Below are 17623 nucleotides of genomic sequence, written 5' to 3'. Positions count from 1 at the left end.
GAAAGAGAGAGAGAGAGATACAAAAGTGTAGTGGTGGATGGTCGAGGCATAATACTGTAATGTGATGCATGTGGTTCACTCAGTGTTGTCACTTTGTATTAATTTTAAACCAAGTGGTGTAGAGTTCATTACACAGTGATGAATTATAGATTAGAATTAGATTAGAAATAAAACCAATACCATATATACATTGTCGGTCCATAGAATTTCTCCCTGTGACTTCATTTCAAACCCATTTGACGCACATGCGCATGAGGCCCGTTTATGTTTTCCACTGTACCTTTGCAGTTCTCATTCAAACATGCCTTTTTTTTTCCCCATCTGGCACACATGCGTGACACAATCCTATCAATAAATGAGTATTCCATGGAGATGTGGCACATATACAGTCATTACATGTTGTTAATACTCTAGGTTGAACTGCATTAATCATTGAAGCTCCATGAATTTTACATATTTTGGTCTTGTATCGAGATGATTAAGACCAGTTTTTAGTCACCAGGAGTATACAGATACAATCAATTAACCACTGCTAGTGTCACCATGGGTTTCTTCAGTGTACTAGGCAGTCCCTAACTCTGCATTTAATATGATGAGGGTAAGCTGTTGCAGTGAAGATACCAGTGTTAAATATTTAATCCAACACGGTGCCTAGTATGCCATCATCCTCAGACCTTCCCATCGCTTTCCTGTATGTTTTCTATGAATTGTAACTTGTAGCAATGATATATGCCTCCTTGGCCTCGAGATGATTATTCATCAAGTGCAGATCTGGGCTGGTGTTGTGCTCAGGTGGCACATGCTGACTCGTCCTAGAGAACGCCCCTGTGTCTTGTTTGAAGTGAGCTTGGCTCTAGGAAACAACCTCCAGGTTTTGACATCAAACCCGAGAATCAAACCCCCTAATGGGCACCCCACTGTGGGCTAGAATTAGCAGGAATAACTCCCGCCAGCAGGCTTACTTCTCTAAACGCATTGGCCTCAGAGGAGGAGATGGAGGGTGGGAAGGATGTAAGGTAGGGGGAGGATGAGTAAGGATGAGAGGAAGAGAAGGAAGAGAACAGAGATGGATTGGGGTAGGAAGGAGGGATGGCAAAGGGGGAGTGGGAGCGGGAGGAAAGAGGCATAGGGAAAAGAGGAAGGGAAGAGAGAAGGGATTAAAGAAGAAAGAGAGAGCTGTGTTTTAAAGGAAACACAACAGTGTTTTGCAGTGTTTTCTTCTCCTGAACATGGCATTACATCGATACCCACGCGGTGCTACATGTACGAAGGACGATGTAGACTACAAGGAAGAGTTGTGTGTCTCTGTGTGTGTGTGTGTGTGTGATTGCGCACATGTGAGTGTTGTGAGCGGCTGTGTTTCTGCCTGCACGCGTGCATCCGCCTCTGTGTGTAGGTGCGCACATGACGTGACAGCTAGATGGTGAGCCCGCATGCAGGATTGCGTGCTTTCATTCTTGCGTAACTGCTTGAGTGTAACCGTGTGACAGACATAAAACGGGACAGAGAGCCTCTGTAGAGACAGACAGCAGTCAGTGCCTGCAGCAAGCTCAGAGCTCACAAGTAATGTATACTCACCCCTCGCCGTACCAGAGAGAAGGTGACACCAGTCAATCCTATTCTGACAGGGCAGCTGAGATAATAGTAGGCTTTGATTCCTTGCAATAACTCCTGCCAATCAAAATGAAAGGCATCGTGATTGCAGGGAACGGCAAGTATGTGTGACAGTCATAGAGCACCGAGATGTGCTTACTGTGTACCATACTATTACTAAGATAATTGAACAAAAAAATGTAACGACCTGTTTGAAAGGTGTAGTATTGTTATTCTCTACTCAGTTATCATGAAAGCACAAAGAGGAGAGATGGATGGGTGAAGAAACAAGTGTAGAGGATTTACAGATCATCCGTGTTGCCTGCATGTCGGCAGGGGGTAAAGGTGTGTGTGGGATGAGTGTGCGAGAGATTTGGCCCATTTTATTCTAGTGTTCACTATCACGGCTCAGCGGGGTGTCTGCGCCTGTGTGTGTGTGTGTTTCGGGGAGTGGGGGTGTGTGTTGCGGTGGTGGGGGTGGCTGAGAGAGGGGCCAGAGGAAGGAGTCTTTCAGGTGGAATAAAAGCATTACTGCAGTGGAAGAAAGGTCAGCTGTAAACTTGTATCAGACTAGTGGTGATCACCCTGTGCTGCAGATCTCTGAGGTATTGAGCAGGCACGCTCTAATGGCTTTGATATATGGACTACAGGACTCCCTGAAGAGGTCAATACCATAGCACTTTGTCTCTATGAGCAATGACCCTCTCAAGCTCCATTTAGAAGCTTTATATCTGCAGGAAATAGGCTGGAAAGGCCTCAGGCAGGGCACGGTGAAAGAGAACTAATATGAATGAAGTATTTTCTAATCACTCCTCCTGTGCTCTAATCGTTGTCCCAATCAATCATTAGTTATGGCGTTATAAGCAATCTGTGCAGGACGTTATCAGACGTGGATTTTGATGTGGTTGAGAGAAGAACAATAGAATATGAGCTGAATGGAGCTGAGGGAGCTGATTTATCATGGCTCTATTCTGTGGGACAGTGACAGTGTAAAGGGTGGCGTCTAATAGTGTTTCATCATGACTTCAGAATCGAGTGAGCCACGAGGTGTGATGAGAATGACAGACATGCAGCTCAGGTACAGATGTTTTGATTTATCTGCAACTTGTCTGTGATTGTCATTTTAAACCGAGATAAAGCATCATGGCTGCCTGGCTAGGGAAAATACAAACCACCGCTGACAGAGCACAGTGCTGTCCTTGATTACGGCCAATTTCTTTACAAATGCATCAGGTCATAACCGCCACCAGCACAGGACCTTCTGAGTGTACTGATTTGAAACTGTTCTTTGCTGTGTGAAATATGAAAGAAGCCAAATAGTGTGTATGAATGGGCACTGTAATTGGAATGAGCAGATGTTACAATATTGCTCCACTATGTTCAATATTACAATTCTCACTGTGTTTTTGCTCTTTTGCTCTCTCCTTTCAACCCTTTCCTGTCATTTTTTCCCTTCGTCATACATTTCTCTGTTTCCTCCTCTTTCCACCTCTTCTCTATCACTGCATCCTCTCCTTGGCATCAGACTTTGTGCTGTGTGCTGTGGCTGTGCTGAGTGACTAAGTGGAGCCCTTGAAGCCATGGAGGAGATGGACAGTAAACCCTACCAGCCGTTGTCCAAGGGGCGCCATGAAATGGAGATGTCCTACACCAGCTCTTCTGACGAGAGCGAGGATGGCCGCGCCCACCACCGTTCCTACACCTCTCGTGAAACCCTGCCTGACTACACACATGAGCTGCGCCTGACCCTCGGCTCCCACCGAGAGAGACAGAGCAACTACAACCAGCCCCAGCCAGGTATCATGCAGTATGCAGGCATGAGCAGCATGCATAGGTGGGGATGCATTTACCCCGAAAGGCGTGGATGAAAATGTACACTTACAGTTGCACAGATACATGCTCTCAAATGGATATTGGCACACACACACACACACACACACACACACACACAGGCACTCCCCTCAAAGGGCCTATGTGAATTACCTATTACAGTCTACAATGAGCCAGAAGGACAGTCGGAGGCAGCCAATTACCTCTCCTCTACGGAGGTGATATTTCTCTCCCACAGCTAAACTAGGTCAACCCCAAACCTCTCTGGCCTCACCTGGGGTGGAACACCACCCTTCATTACACACACACACACTCAGACATACAGACACAGACAGACACAGGCAGGCGTACACGCATGTACACACATACACACACACACAAAAAGAAAAAAAAAATTTCCCCTGCTGGTGACAGGAGGAGAAATGGGCCAGTGCGTGCTGTGATGGATGGCCTTTATGCAGGTCATGTGTGGTGTTAAGAGAGAAGCTGCACCTCATCAGGAGCATGCTGCTGTGCAAGGTTCATCGTGATCAATAGATACTCTCTCCACTGCTGTACCTGAACTCCAACCTTGCTCTACTCAGCAAGACCCACCCTCCATGCTAACAAGGAGCATTAGCCATTCATAACAGTTACAACACCTGACAAGCTGGCGGCTCGCAGTGAAATCGGCTCCAGGGGTTCCAGACCGTTTGAATGCCACATGTTATAGTTTAGACCTATTGTTTTCCCGCATAAGGAAACCTAACAAGGGCTATTAGTCATCTTCAGGTTACCGCGATGTCTTCCATTGCACTGGGGTGTCAAAGAGCACTTGCCTTTTTCAACAGTTACTCAGCCTTTCTGTTTCCATAACAAATAGCATTCCCTGCCATTGGTGTGTCATATGGTAAGGTGCAAAAGACCCCCCAAAGCAGCCTTTGAAATGTCAATGGCAGCCTGTTCTGCAAAGCACATCTGTTCATCTTTGGGCAACAGAGCTATATATAGTATACCCTACCTAAGTAACCAACTGTTAAGGGGGGACATTGCCTCCAGTGACTTTTTTAATGGATTATGGTGCGCCCAACAAGGATCAGCCAATTCGCTTCTCCTCTAATTCCCTGTCCCCTTCCTCATTTTTTTCTGTACTTCATCTTTTTCCTCCCCATCTTCCCTCTCCTCCCTTCCGTTCCTTTCTTCCCTCCTCCCATCTGTCTGTTTTCCCTAACATCGCTTCTCAATCCATTTCTTCTGTCCCTCCCTTTATACAGTTACCCTTAAGGCTGATTTATAGCTCTGCGTCGATGTGTCGCTGTTGGTACGCCACAGTTGTCTGCAGCTGTAAAAGCGTTTATAGTTCAGTATTGGTGCGTCTGTGTGTAGACCACTGAAATGCTCGACGGCACATGTTTTTTTTTTTTTTTTTTTTAATTCTGTGTCAAAAACCGAAGCAATCATGTTTACATTCTCTGTCCACTCAGTGTCCACTGTCTGACACATTTTGTGGCGTCCCAGCTGATGTTTTGGGCTATTTCTCACCATGAATTTTGTGACATCTGGCAGTCTTGATAATTTGGGGATAAAGTGTTGTAAAAACAAATCTCCTCCGCTTGTCTCTCTTTGGCTATATTGATTTTACTGCGAGTGGAATTCAACCACAAACAAGGTGCACCAGCGACAGGTTTTTCAGTTTTGCATTGCCCCCCACACACTTTCATTTTTCGAGAGGTTTATGTAAGATGTGGTGGCTTTGCAGGAACCGCAGACACATACTGTGTGGCTATGATGGCACTTTGATGCAGAACTATAAATTGGCCTTCACAGCTCTTCTCTTCTTTCCCCTACATTGCCTCTGTCATTATCTAGAGGGAACAATGTTGAGTTACTTCAAAGAGGTGATTTATTATGTAATAGAATAAATATTAAAAATTATATTAAAATTTATGCTCACCTTTATATGAAGTATTCATACAACATGCAACAAACTCAGATCTCTAACAAACGACACTCATTGATCATTGATCAATGCAGAGGGTACTTATACATAAATCTTTTTTTCTGTTCCCCTCTAATTAACTCATAGTGGTGCATGTATTTCCACACTGTGTTTACAAAAACAGAGAATCATTTACAGTATGAATTTTGTTAACAGCTCGACTTTTAAATTATTCATAAATAGCACCACAAAATTATATTTTGCATCATTTGAAAAAGTCACTGGAATAATAAATCATTGTTTTCTTAGAAATTCTCTCACTTTGATCCTCATTAAAAACTTAAATATTGTTACATAACCAGTGATTTAGTGATGTAAAAGTGGGTAAACTCAGGTTGATAATTACCATAATGTGAAAGAAACAGCCCTTTACAGTCATTTCAGAACAGCATTAACTTATGTGTTCTTTTGAAAAGAGCCTATTTGTGTGCAGCTTGCAGCAGTTTATGAATACAGGGAAATTATATCACAAAGACTTGTATCAACTTGTGATTGGTAAACATAATTTAGTAGTGTTTTCCTTCACTTCTCAATATGTAGGACTGTATGATTATGGCTAAACTGACAGTCCTGACTATTTTGCTATTCCTATTCCTATTCCTATTTTGTATCTTCTATGAACACATTGAAATATTAGCTAGTGTACTGTGGAACTTATAAAGGAGATCAAATTAAATTAAATGTTTAAATATGTGCACATTCCACACTAATAATTGCAGTGCAAGATTATATGCAATTTATTGAGAAGTTTTAACTAGTTCTAGATGGATGGAGATGACTGAAAGTGGTGGACATCCCAGATAAATCAGTTAATTACATGTAAACACTGTCAGGATGTCAATTTTGGTGAGGGTGGGGAAGAATAAATGCCATTTAGAAATTATTATTCCTGTGATGATGACATTTGCCTGACCAGGAAATGAAAATGTTTTTTCAGCAGCGTGTTTTCCCCTTCTAATCACGTTAAATCCTTTCTTCCACTATTCATTTCAGATATCCACATCTCACATATACCATCTCTCTCCGTCCGATCCCCTGTAGTGTCTGCGTAGGTGTTATGCTTTGTTTGCTGTTTTGTTTCTGGGATTATTTTTGTGTTTTTTTTTTTATTTTGTATTGTGATATGACTTTGTCCTGTATGTGCTGCAGAACAGGAACCTGCTGCAAAACGCTCTTTAACCGAGTCAGGCCGGTTGTAATTGTAACACGCTGTGAGATCTCTGGCGTTATTTTTCCTGTATAATAAAAACAAAATAAAAAACTGTTTAAAAACAACTTGATAAGACAACTTTTCTGTTGCCCGTCGATATATGTTTGTTGCTATCGGGAAATAAGCTGTCTTGCTCTTGAATTGCCCTCTCGCAGCCAATTTGAGCTAAACAGGAGCAGGTAGTGGTGACCAATCCTGTGTTGGTTTAATTCCAGCAGACCAGCATGAGAGCCACAGTTGGTCTTGACCCCATCAACCAGGCACAGCAGGACACATCACTGGTCAATGGAGTGGTCAACAGGACTGTGGCTTTTATTGAAACACGGTGGTTCCTGTTCAGAGGACCTAACCTAACACACATACTAAACACACAGTGAGCAAGCAAGCAGCTCTCTCTCCACTCAGTGTACAGTAGTCAGTATAGTCTATAGTGCACCGGCCTGCAGCATTATGTCTAGCCTGTTCTACTGCCTTCTATATACACTTTGAATTCCTATTTTCTAATTACATCACTTCCATCATTTCTCTTATAAATTCTAAACAGTTAACAAAGGTGGCAAAGTAGAAAATTTACTCAACTGCCCGTGGCAGGGGGGAGTAGAGCTCTATTGAATTGAAATGAATTTAAGTGTAACTAGAGGACCTACACAGTATATCTGATGTTCTCAGATAACAGGGTGATGCTTGGGATTGGAGAGTGTTCTAATACCTGAAAGCATATGAGGCTCAATTATTCCCTCAGTCTGAGTCAATATTAATAAGGTTTGATCTTTATCTGATCTCTTCGCCCCACCAAGGAGAATATAGATGAGATCAGTTCTCTGTTTGAGCAGCAGTTCAATACGCCTCGAGCTCAATAACACACATCATGTAGTCCGAACAGGATATGCCTTGACTGCATATGGTAATAGCTGTAAAAGAAAATCTAGGGTGGCATTTTTATTTGGACATGTGCTGCAAAACTTTTAACAAATGCCTGCTCAAATAGTCTTTCTGTTAGAGTAATTTGGGAGATATTCATTTGTTTGGCTCATAAATGCCTGGCTTTAAGAGACACTGGGTTGTCTTAAGCAATAAATACTTCTAGCAGTATTAAGGGCATGTATTTCAGTTTATGTATACATACCAGTCTGTTATTCTCTCTCTCTCCTCTAGATTTAGACTTCTGTAAGGCAGGGCAGATGAGAAGCCCAGACTTCCACCTCCACCAACAGCAGCAACAGCAGAAGCAGCATCAGGAGGAAGAGGAGGAAGCTTTGTGCTCTGGACCCGCAGCTCATGTCCACGGGCGTGGCTACTCCCTGGGCGTGGGCTCTGATGTGGACACAGAGCCTGAGGTGGACCCCTCTCCTGCCCATGGCCTGCAGCACATGTGGATGCGTGGCTTGAAGTCTGAGCAGAGCTCTTGTCTGTCGAGCCGTGCCAACTCTGCCCTCTCTCTCACTGATACTGAGCATGACAGAAAGTCCGAGCCTGATAATGGTGAGTGCACTTGCCCTCTTTCAAAGAATACTGCAGTTGTCCCTACAAGGAGACTATCCATCACTACGTAAAATGTACAGAATTAACAGTACATTCTGTGGAGTGAAAAGATAGCACTAACTCAATGGATGGGCAGAGGCCCCAGGGCCCCAGGACCACTGGAGCCCCTAATTATTAATTGTCTTTTTTGTGCTTATGTATGAATTTTAAATGCACTGTCCAGCGAGTAGCCCTTTGAATCCCAGGAGCCAATGGACATGCTTTTATTTTGAAAGGCACACATTTTGGGGTGGGAGGGGTGGGGGTGGGGGGGTAAGATTCTGGCTTTTTTGTCATTTAATTTTAACTATGAAATTAAATTTAAAATAAGATTTTACAAATTTTCTGGTGACATTTTGCTGATTTTCTGGTAATTTTCTTGTAATGTTTTACTAATTTCTTGCTAATTTGAGGTTCTTTTCTTGCTAATTTGCTCATTACCTTTTCATGTTTTTGAAGGAAATCAAGTAGACTTGCTCAGGTTTCACAGGATTAAACAACGCAGGCCCATGCAAATCGTCTTTGTGGTGTGATGGGGCCCCCAGACACACTTTGCTCATTGCCTCTTCAATCTCTTTAAAATTTAGGACATTCTATCAGCATGTGGGCCATATCTAGGTGTACTGTTACTATATAATGAAGAGCGAGGCACAAATAGGGGGGAAAAAAAGTCAAATCTTAAAGAATGTATTCATCACAGATGTGAGTATCTAAATTGCACGGATGAAGTTAGGCCAACAGCTGTTTGACAAATGTTTCAAACCCTTCATGCTTTGTTATCTCCTATGAAGCACCAATCAGCAAACATTATTTCAGTCATGATTTTTGCATGAATACATATATAGTAGAAAGAAACGGTCCCATCATTTTAATGCACAGTGCCTGTCTGGATTGTCTGTGGACATATTCATCATTTCTTTCTGCATCAGAGTGGCTCAGGGTGGAAATTTGTGCCCCAAGGCCCCGTGGATCTGGCCCTGTGATGGTGTGTTGTTGTACTGGCAGTTTGTTTGGTAAAACTCACCAAGGGCATGCAGTATGTGCTGAAGTCCGGATGTTACTGTATTTTTTTCCCCCCCTCTGATCTATTTTACATTACTTCCTCAAAGCATAATACTGTACTGTATAGAGAAGAAAGTATAGGAACATGGAATATATAACATTATTTCTTTTTTCAAGCAACAGCCATGGGCAATTATCCAACTGAAACATGCTCTATTTTTTAACGAATGCTAATGCTTAAGTTTCCTTCTCTTTGAAGGCTCTTTGATGTGGTTAAATACAGAAAATCTGGTGTTGGTTATTTTGTGTGTGAAGTGAGCTCAGACTGGAGGTGAACCTCGGGTTGACCAGGGATGGAGGGTGTGCGCAGGCAGAGGAAAGGCAATTGAAAGAGATCCACGGTGATGGCTTGGAAGGGGTTGAATATCCACTGGAAGCAGAGGGAAATTTTGGAGGAAGAGCAATTGTAGAGGTTGTGCATCTACCTGACTGGCTGGTGAGAGCCTTGGGGCAGATGGCAACTGCTTCTGTGGGAACACTATAATCTTGAAGAGGTGGAAACAGTGGAGAGGGGGGGATGAAGGTATGGGGGTGACTAGAGAAGAGGCTGGGAAGTCTGGGAGGGTGCCAGCTATCTGTCTTGCACTGCTGGGCTTGGCTTGGCGCCCCGCAGATGGAGAGTTAGTTAGAGGTGCACACAAACAAAGACAGAGCTCTCCAGCCCGTCCCCAAGGGCACTGTCTGTTTATGTGCCTCAAAAAGGTGGAACGTATTCACTGTGCGGAGGAAAGGAAGCGAGATAGAGGAAGAGGGGGGGGAATTAGAGATGGGAGGAGTGAGACAAGGGAGAACAAAAAATGGTAATGAGAGAATAGAAATGGTAATGTAATGGTATAATTAGAATAAGAATAAAAGAATGAGTGGTTGAGGGTAAAACAGGTGAAGGAGAAGCAGGTACCGATTGAATATGAGACAAAGATTGTGGCAGGAGGAGAGAGGGAGAGAGAGAAAGAGAGCGGAAGAAGAAGATTGTGCTAGAAAGGGATTGGGATGTTTTTTTTTTTTACATTGGGATGCACCCAGGGCACTGTTTAATGAGAGGGGGATTGGACATGGAGTCAACTGCATGCAGAATCACAGAGGAGAGGGAGCGATAGAGAGAGAGAGAGAGAGGGAGAGAGAGAGCACGAGAGGGAGCGGGCATTCAGCATTACACAGTAATCAATTTGCGATGGCTGTGTGCATATGGACCTAAGTTATTACCATTCGAGATGAGGGACTCCATCTTTATCCAGGGTCAGAATGAAAGCAGCAAAAGAGCAGGCAGATGGGCGTGGGAGAAGAGGAAAAAGGAGAAGCGAATGGGGATGGATGAAGGAGCAGGAGTGAGAGCGAGAGGAGAGGATTTGAATGTTCAAAGCATTTGGCTTTGCTGCTAGAATACTCTGGGAGAGATGGTTTATCGCTGAGGGCTTTTAATATAATATGTCACATGAAGAACAGTGTGTCCTATGGCTCTCCCAACCTTGACAGCATCCCTCTCCTCTTTTTTCCCCTACAACAGGTTCTTCCTTTCCTCGTCATTTCTTGTACATCACCCCTCCTTTCTCCTCCTCTTTTTTCTTTTCTCTCGGTATCCTTTACCTGGCAACCTTTTTTTTTTTTCCCTCTCGCCGCCAAACCTCCCCCCATTTATTCTCATCCTCTCCCTGTCCATCTCGCGCTGACACGTGGCCAGGTGTGTCCATGCGTGTCATCCTCTAATAGGAAATGCATTATGGATGTCACATTTCTCTCCATCAGCACAACAAAGTCCCACACGCCCCTCTGTTCCCAGTGATAATGAAAGTTAGAGTCACTCGCAAAAAGACATTGGCGTAAAGGTGCTGAAATCAAAAAGCTAACGTCCCTGCCAAAATGAAAGTGCATTTTAAGTCGGCCCGACCTTGCACTCCCTTTGTCTTCAGAGCCCGCCCCCCTCCCAAACCCATTAATGATGTCAGCTTCAAACTGGCAGGAATCCTTTTGTTCCTGGTCTGATTGAAGCTGACAAGTCAATTTAGTCAGTGTGTGTGTGTTTGCATGTGTGTGTGTGTGTGTGTGTGTGTGTGTGTGTGTATGTGTGTGTGTGTTTGTGATAGTGAGAGAAATGGAGAGGGGGAAAGACAGATTAGGAAAGAGTAAAGGAGAAAGAGAGGCAGAGTTGGTGTGCACCCGTGTTTGTACAGACGTCTGTCTTTATTCTCCTCCGTGTGTGTGTGTGTGTGTGTGTGTGTGTGTGTGTGTGTGTGTGTGTGTGTGTGTACATGTCCAATTGTGACACCTCCCTTGAGGAAGGCTCTAGGCATTCTCAAGCACCAGTCAGACCTGCTGACAAACTCAGACAAACATCAACACTCTGAATTGACGACACTACAACACTTGAACAGAGGAGATTGGCAGTAGAAAGACAAAGTGCAGTTCAGCTGGAGTTTACTACTGACGCGCACGCACGCACACACACACACACACACACACACACACACACACATACAGTATATGAACACACACATGCGCATATACCGCTGCCTAAGCATTGCAAAGGTATTAATCACTGTGAAAATTATTCACTGGCAATGACATTGACACTTAGTTATGGGAAGGGAGGGCTGGCAGAAATGCTGAGAGAAAGGGGAGAGGCAGCCTAATGAGAGAGAGAGAGAAACAGAGAGAGAGAGAGAGAGAGCAAGAGAGCAGATGGATTGGGTGTCACTCTTCTGAATTACTGCAGTGTGGAATAATAAAAAACTAGATTAGCTGTATTATCTGGGTTACAACACTGTCCTATAATGAGATGCTAATTAATTGACCACTCTTGCATTAGTCTAATCAGTTGTGGATTTACTCTTGTCTATAAGTGCTTATCGTTATTTATTTATTTATTTATTTGTTTTTTTGGCATTGACACAGCAATTGACCATGGGCATGTAGCAGACAGCTTGCCGGTTTGACATCATTACACTTCACATAAAAAAGGCTTCTGGGGCAACTCCGTGCACTTGGCCAATGAAAGACTCTATAAGTCATTATGGTAGATAACTTTTTGCCCTAAAATGCAAATATCAATGCAATTATACCACATCCAGGGTATGCACTTAGCTCTGATTGGCCGCAGGATGTCCATTATTTTTTTAAAAACTTGACAACTTCCTTACAACTGTCTGATCACGGTGCTAAATTAATACACGAGAAAGGTTTCAGCGTTCCATTTCCACCATACGCTGGCAGATAATGGTTTGAAGAAAATGGGTTTTCAAATTGCCTTCAACATTTAGAGTCCCCAAGTTAGCAATCTGGCCTGATGAAAGTAGTAGTACTCAAAAATAACATTGTTCAGTTATGACTTGAACAACTGAAGACATCAAGACATTCATGCTGATCCGGCAGTATGTATATATTTTTTCATTTCATAGGCCTATATATGGAAATATTTTCATGTACACACATATAAGCGTATATGTGATGAATGGCGGAACATTGCAGTTAATAACATTTAACACAATAAAGCTTGAAATCTGTTCAGTATGCAAATGCCTACATGTACTCTGGATAATCAGTTTTTATGTGCAGGTTAGCAGGCCGATAGCTCCAGGAATGGGTTTCCAAGCAGGACATGTCTAAATGAAAAGGGAGCAACTTGCCAGAAATCAGCAGTTAACACAAGCTAAATAACATTTTGCTCCAAAGCCCTGTGATCCAACACGGGATCGTGGCACCATAAAGTAATTTCAACTGAAATACGGGGCCTTATTAATTTTCATTAGGCATGAATTTATTACCACTTGACAGCTGTGCTCCTTGGTTTTCGTTTGAGTATAGTCATATCTCAGACCATTTTTGCTCCACATTATTCTATTCTTGAGTAAACCATGCATTTATTTATGTATGTATTTACTCATTAATTAATTAATTTATTTAATTGGGCTCTCAGATACATCGATCAGTATCACAGACAAGAAATTCAAACTGTTGAACATAGATAGATAGATAGATACATAGATAGATAGACAGATTTACCAAAAGGCCCAAAAACAAACAAAATGAATGGCATTTCATTTCTTATTACATTTTTAGGGGGATTCGTGAATATATAGCGCAACATTTGGACAATTTAGTTCATTTTCTATCAGTGTCTATGTTCACCAATTTCATTGCACTCTTAATCCAGAATTTACTGCAATTGCTGGAGAAAAGGACCCAGAGGCTTATTCACATCTATCCCGACTAATTTCCATTTCTCTTAATATGCTAGTCTACAATAAGTGAAGGATAAGCAAAATGAATGCAATCTTCTCTCTCTTGAATGGGAGTCTATGTGACAGATACACTATAACAGAGAAGATGCCTGCCAGGTCTTCAGAATATTTTCACACTTAATGAAGGCAAGCCCCCAAAATTAGATAGTGGTTATTACTCCTTAAATATTAAGTACCACATATATGTGTGTGTGTGTGTGTGTGTGTGTGTGTGTGTGTGTGTGTGTGTGTGTGTGTATGTATGTCTATCTATATACATATATCTATATATAGATCTCTATATCTATAGATCTATATATCTATATCTATAGATATATCTATAGATATAGAGATATATCTATCTATCTATATATCTGTATCTATATCTATATCTATCTATCTATATATCTGTATCTATATCTATATCTATCTATCTATATATATATATATGTATGTGTGTGTGTGTGTGTGTGTGTGTGTGTAAAATCACTGAAGTATATATATCAACATATATATATGTGTGTGTATATATATATATATATAATTTTGTTTTTTTTACATTTTTTTTTCTTTCTAAATTTATTTTGTCTTCATAACTTCTAATTAGAAACACAAGCACAAGTAGTAGTATTATGGTAAACACACATGCCACAAAGTAGTATGGTAAACACACATGCCACAAAACTATGTTGGCCCTGCAAGGCTATATATGGGGTTTTCATTACTTATAAACATGGTCCATTATTCCTGTAATGATCCGCTAAAGTTTTTCAGTTTAGTTTGGACTAGCTGTGTTCAAAGGCACCGAGTGTTGTAGAAGGTCAGCAAGGGCATGGAGACAAAGGGTAGGAGAGTTGAGCGAAAGAGTGACCTTACGGTTTAATGAGCAGGCATACTGCTGCAAGAGAAACAAAGAGAAAGCACCAGTAAGATAGCAAGACAAAAAGCCTTGCTGGCAAACAAAGATGTTGCACGGGATACTGGAGAGCCATCATTATAATTTCTTGGCGAGGTTTTGCTATCATACTAGTTTTAATTGCTCGCTCTAGCTGGCAGCCATTTGATAGGCATTATGGCAATGTTTGGGAAACCGTTTAGATGAACTGATGGAACCTGATGAAATGGCAACAGGTGTTTAACAGGATTAGCTTTCAAATGGGAGTCCTGACATCTGACTTTAAAGATCTCTCTACTCGTTATATGATGCAATCCTGACACTTATTAGGCAATCCTGACTTTTTAATTAGAGAGTAAGGGAAGTGCAGTTGTTTCATGGAAGTGCTCTTATTCACAGGGGTCAGAAGAGAGCATTTAAGCAATCTGAATGAAGTAGGGTTTATGTGTTTTCCCTCCTTCTGAAGGCACAAATCTCCCTCCCAACTCTGTAGCCACAATAACCTCACTGGAGTCACCAGTCGACAATACCCTCTGTCAAAGAGACATCTACGGATGTGCAAATACAACTACACACACACACACACACACACACACACACACACACAAACAGAGTGCAAATGCAGGTGTAAGTGGCAACACCAGGCAAACAGCAGTGTGCTCTAACTCCCTTCTCGGCTCTCCTAGGCCCAGGGGGTTTTGCAGGAATGGATTTGTCTATTAGCTCGTAAAGAACATTGCTCAGTGCCATATCGATCATCTGAGCTGTAACGTTTAGGGTCTTTAAGTTGTAGAGTTGATCTAGTGGTACATGGACTCCCCTGGCTATTTCACTCGAGTGAGAGATGATCAACTTAACCCTGGCGCCGCGCTTGGCCAGAGGAAACGCTATAAACACGTCCGCTAGAGCTCGAAACTGCTTTTATTGAACCGCCTTTTCAGAGTTGCCATGGATCCACCAGGTTCCTCAGTGTAGCCACCGCCGTTAGGGTGCAGCTTTGTTGTTTCTCTCCCTGTTATAGCTGTCTCATCACATAGTTAGCCATGCAGGCCTCTGTATTTGACAAGCTGTCAGAAAGCTGGACCCCACCCTGTAGTCCTAATATTGGCCCTTTACAGCTCACTGATCCAAAGGAAGACCTACTGGACTGTACTGGAGGCTGTGGGACATGTGTGTTAAGGCTGTGTGTGTGTGTGTGTGTGTGTGTGTGTGTGTGTGTGTGTGTGGTGTGAGTGTGGGTGCGGGCGTGAGTACATGTGTGCGCGCATGCGAGAGAGAAAGTGAAATAGAGAGAGTGAAAGAGATGGAGTCAGTGTTAATTTTCTGTTTTCCCTCTCTGCGTGAAAGTCTCTAGCTTACATGCCCATCCCCTGTTCCCATCTCAGCACCATGGCAACAGTCATCAAATCAGAACATCAGCCAGAGCTTTCAGCTCATGCCGTCCATCTGCAGCCTACAGGCTGCCTGTAAACAAACTGTGAGATGGAAATATTCAAATCCAGTCACTAGTAGCCATTTTATATTTCATATCCAGAACAATTCTCTGATCACACACACAGTAAAGAAGGTGAGAGGGGATTTTTTTTTTTTTAATAAACAGTAGGAGAAGGGGGCTTAAAACTGTTTTTAGCTCCCGGCACAGTTGGAGTATTAAAATGAGAGGAGAGCATGGTGAGTGGCACATGAATAAGCTCACGGTAGAAAGGAACAATAGCCCTGAGAGTGTACTGAGAGATTAGCGCAAATCAGAGTGTTCTGCACTGGGTGAGAGAGGCTGAGTGGGGGCGGAGGACACAGAGTGCATGTCCAAACACACACACGCAGACACAACACGCTTGCACATGCACTCGCGCACACATGCTCCTGCTGATTTGATTTGATTTGTGGTTTGTGTATGTGTGTGTGTGTGTGTGTGTGTGTGTTTATATATGTGAAGGGTCTGCAGAGCATTTACTTTGGCAGGCGACGGTGAGGGAAAATGCAGCCATGGAGTTACATTAACCACTGCTGGATTGTCAGAGGAAGGGGTGTCAGGGAGAGGAAGAGGAAATTAAAATTTTCAAAGTCACATTCTTCTCTTTTCCCGTTTTCCTGAGAAGACCCAAGAAGGACTGCTTCTTCTATGAACTGACAGTTTGAAAGCACACTGTACAATGATGGGGAAACGGGAGAGAAAAGAAAATAGATCTGGACCTCTATATATCCTGGACAATAACATCCTCGGTGTCAGAAAATGGGGCTTTACCAAGGAACTGTTGCTGAGCAGGCTTTTGCGGCAAAAATAGCCAAAATGAATGAGTAACTCACAGGTTCATTGTTATTCCTCGTAATCAGAGTTGTCATCTGAGTCTGCATTGGGGTCTGAATGCAGTTGCCAAGAGTATGTCACCAATAGTAATGACAGTATTGTGGTTTGCCTGCCATTAACAATGGCTGCCATTTTAGTTTAGCTGCCTGTAGTAATGGCTGCTAGAGTGGCTTTTTTCCATCGCTGCCATAGTGATACTGCCAGGGATACTTCTGCCATAGCTGTGTCAGTGCCAGCGTTAAAGGCTGCCATCACAGCTTTGGTGCCAGTAGTAAAGGCTGTTGTTACATGGCATGGTGCCCTGAGCCTGTCAGACCTCCAGGGTGTGTACACCACCTGTCATTATCAGCTCTCAGCCCTGGCAGCTACGGACAGCTAATGGTCCACTGGGTCTCACCCAACAATCTGCTGACCAGTACGAGTGCTGCTGGTAGGATGGCTATGCACACAGGCGTGCGCGTGCGGGAACAGGCACACGTGCACACAAGCATGACCATGCACATTTGCACACACACACACACACACACAGATACACACAGACACACGCACACTTGCACCTTATCCACCTCTTGCACCTTATCCGCCTCATGCACCGCTACTTATTCATTTCCACACAAAAACCGCTGGACTGAAGCTGAAGCCAGGTATGTACGTTGGCACCAATCTAAAAAGAAGATTGGACTCTTGAAGCCAGGTAAGGGACGAGGCACAAAACAAAATGAAACACTCGTGATATATGGGCCTATTTCATTCATTCACTTAGCCCTGGGATGGACTTCGTCTTCTCACTGGAGAATTGTCGCAATGATTTATAGGACTGGATGGCAACCTTTGTCACAGGCAGCTTTTAATTGAAAAAGCCACAATAGGACTTTGGAAAGCCATTAATTGTTACGGTTAATTAAGGTAAACATTAAATGAAGAGAGTTTTAATTGGTTTCTCTTGATGAGGGTAGGGATCTAGGGTGACCAGAATCTGCATATGTAAATAACTGGAAACTCCTCCAGGCCT

The 17623-nt window shown here is 42.9% G+C and overlaps 1 protein-coding gene across 1 annotated transcript in view; it reads left to right on the top strand.

Moving 5' to 3' along the window:
• Window positions 1-17623, top strand: part of tenm1 (teneurin transmembrane protein 1) — a 147839-nt gene that overhangs the window by 10076 nt on the left and 120140 nt on the right. The window contains exons 2-3 of the mRNA XM_030062473.1: window positions 3119-3390; window positions 7767-8093. Coding sequence (XP_029918333.1) covers window positions 3174-3390; window positions 7767-8093 — 544 coding nt within the window. The 5' untranslated portion in view covers window positions 3119-3173. The remainder of the gene's footprint in view (window positions 1-3118; window positions 3391-7766; window positions 8094-17623) is intronic.

The sequence above is a fragment of the Myripristis murdjan genome, chromosome 10, assembly GCF_902150065.1.
Source record: "Myripristis murdjan chromosome 10, fMyrMur1.1, whole genome shotgun sequence".
NCBI classification, from domain to species: Eukaryota; Metazoa; Chordata; class Actinopteri; order Holocentriformes; family Holocentridae; genus Myripristis; species Myripristis murdjan.
This window is presented reverse-complemented; position numbering and strand designations above follow the sequence as displayed.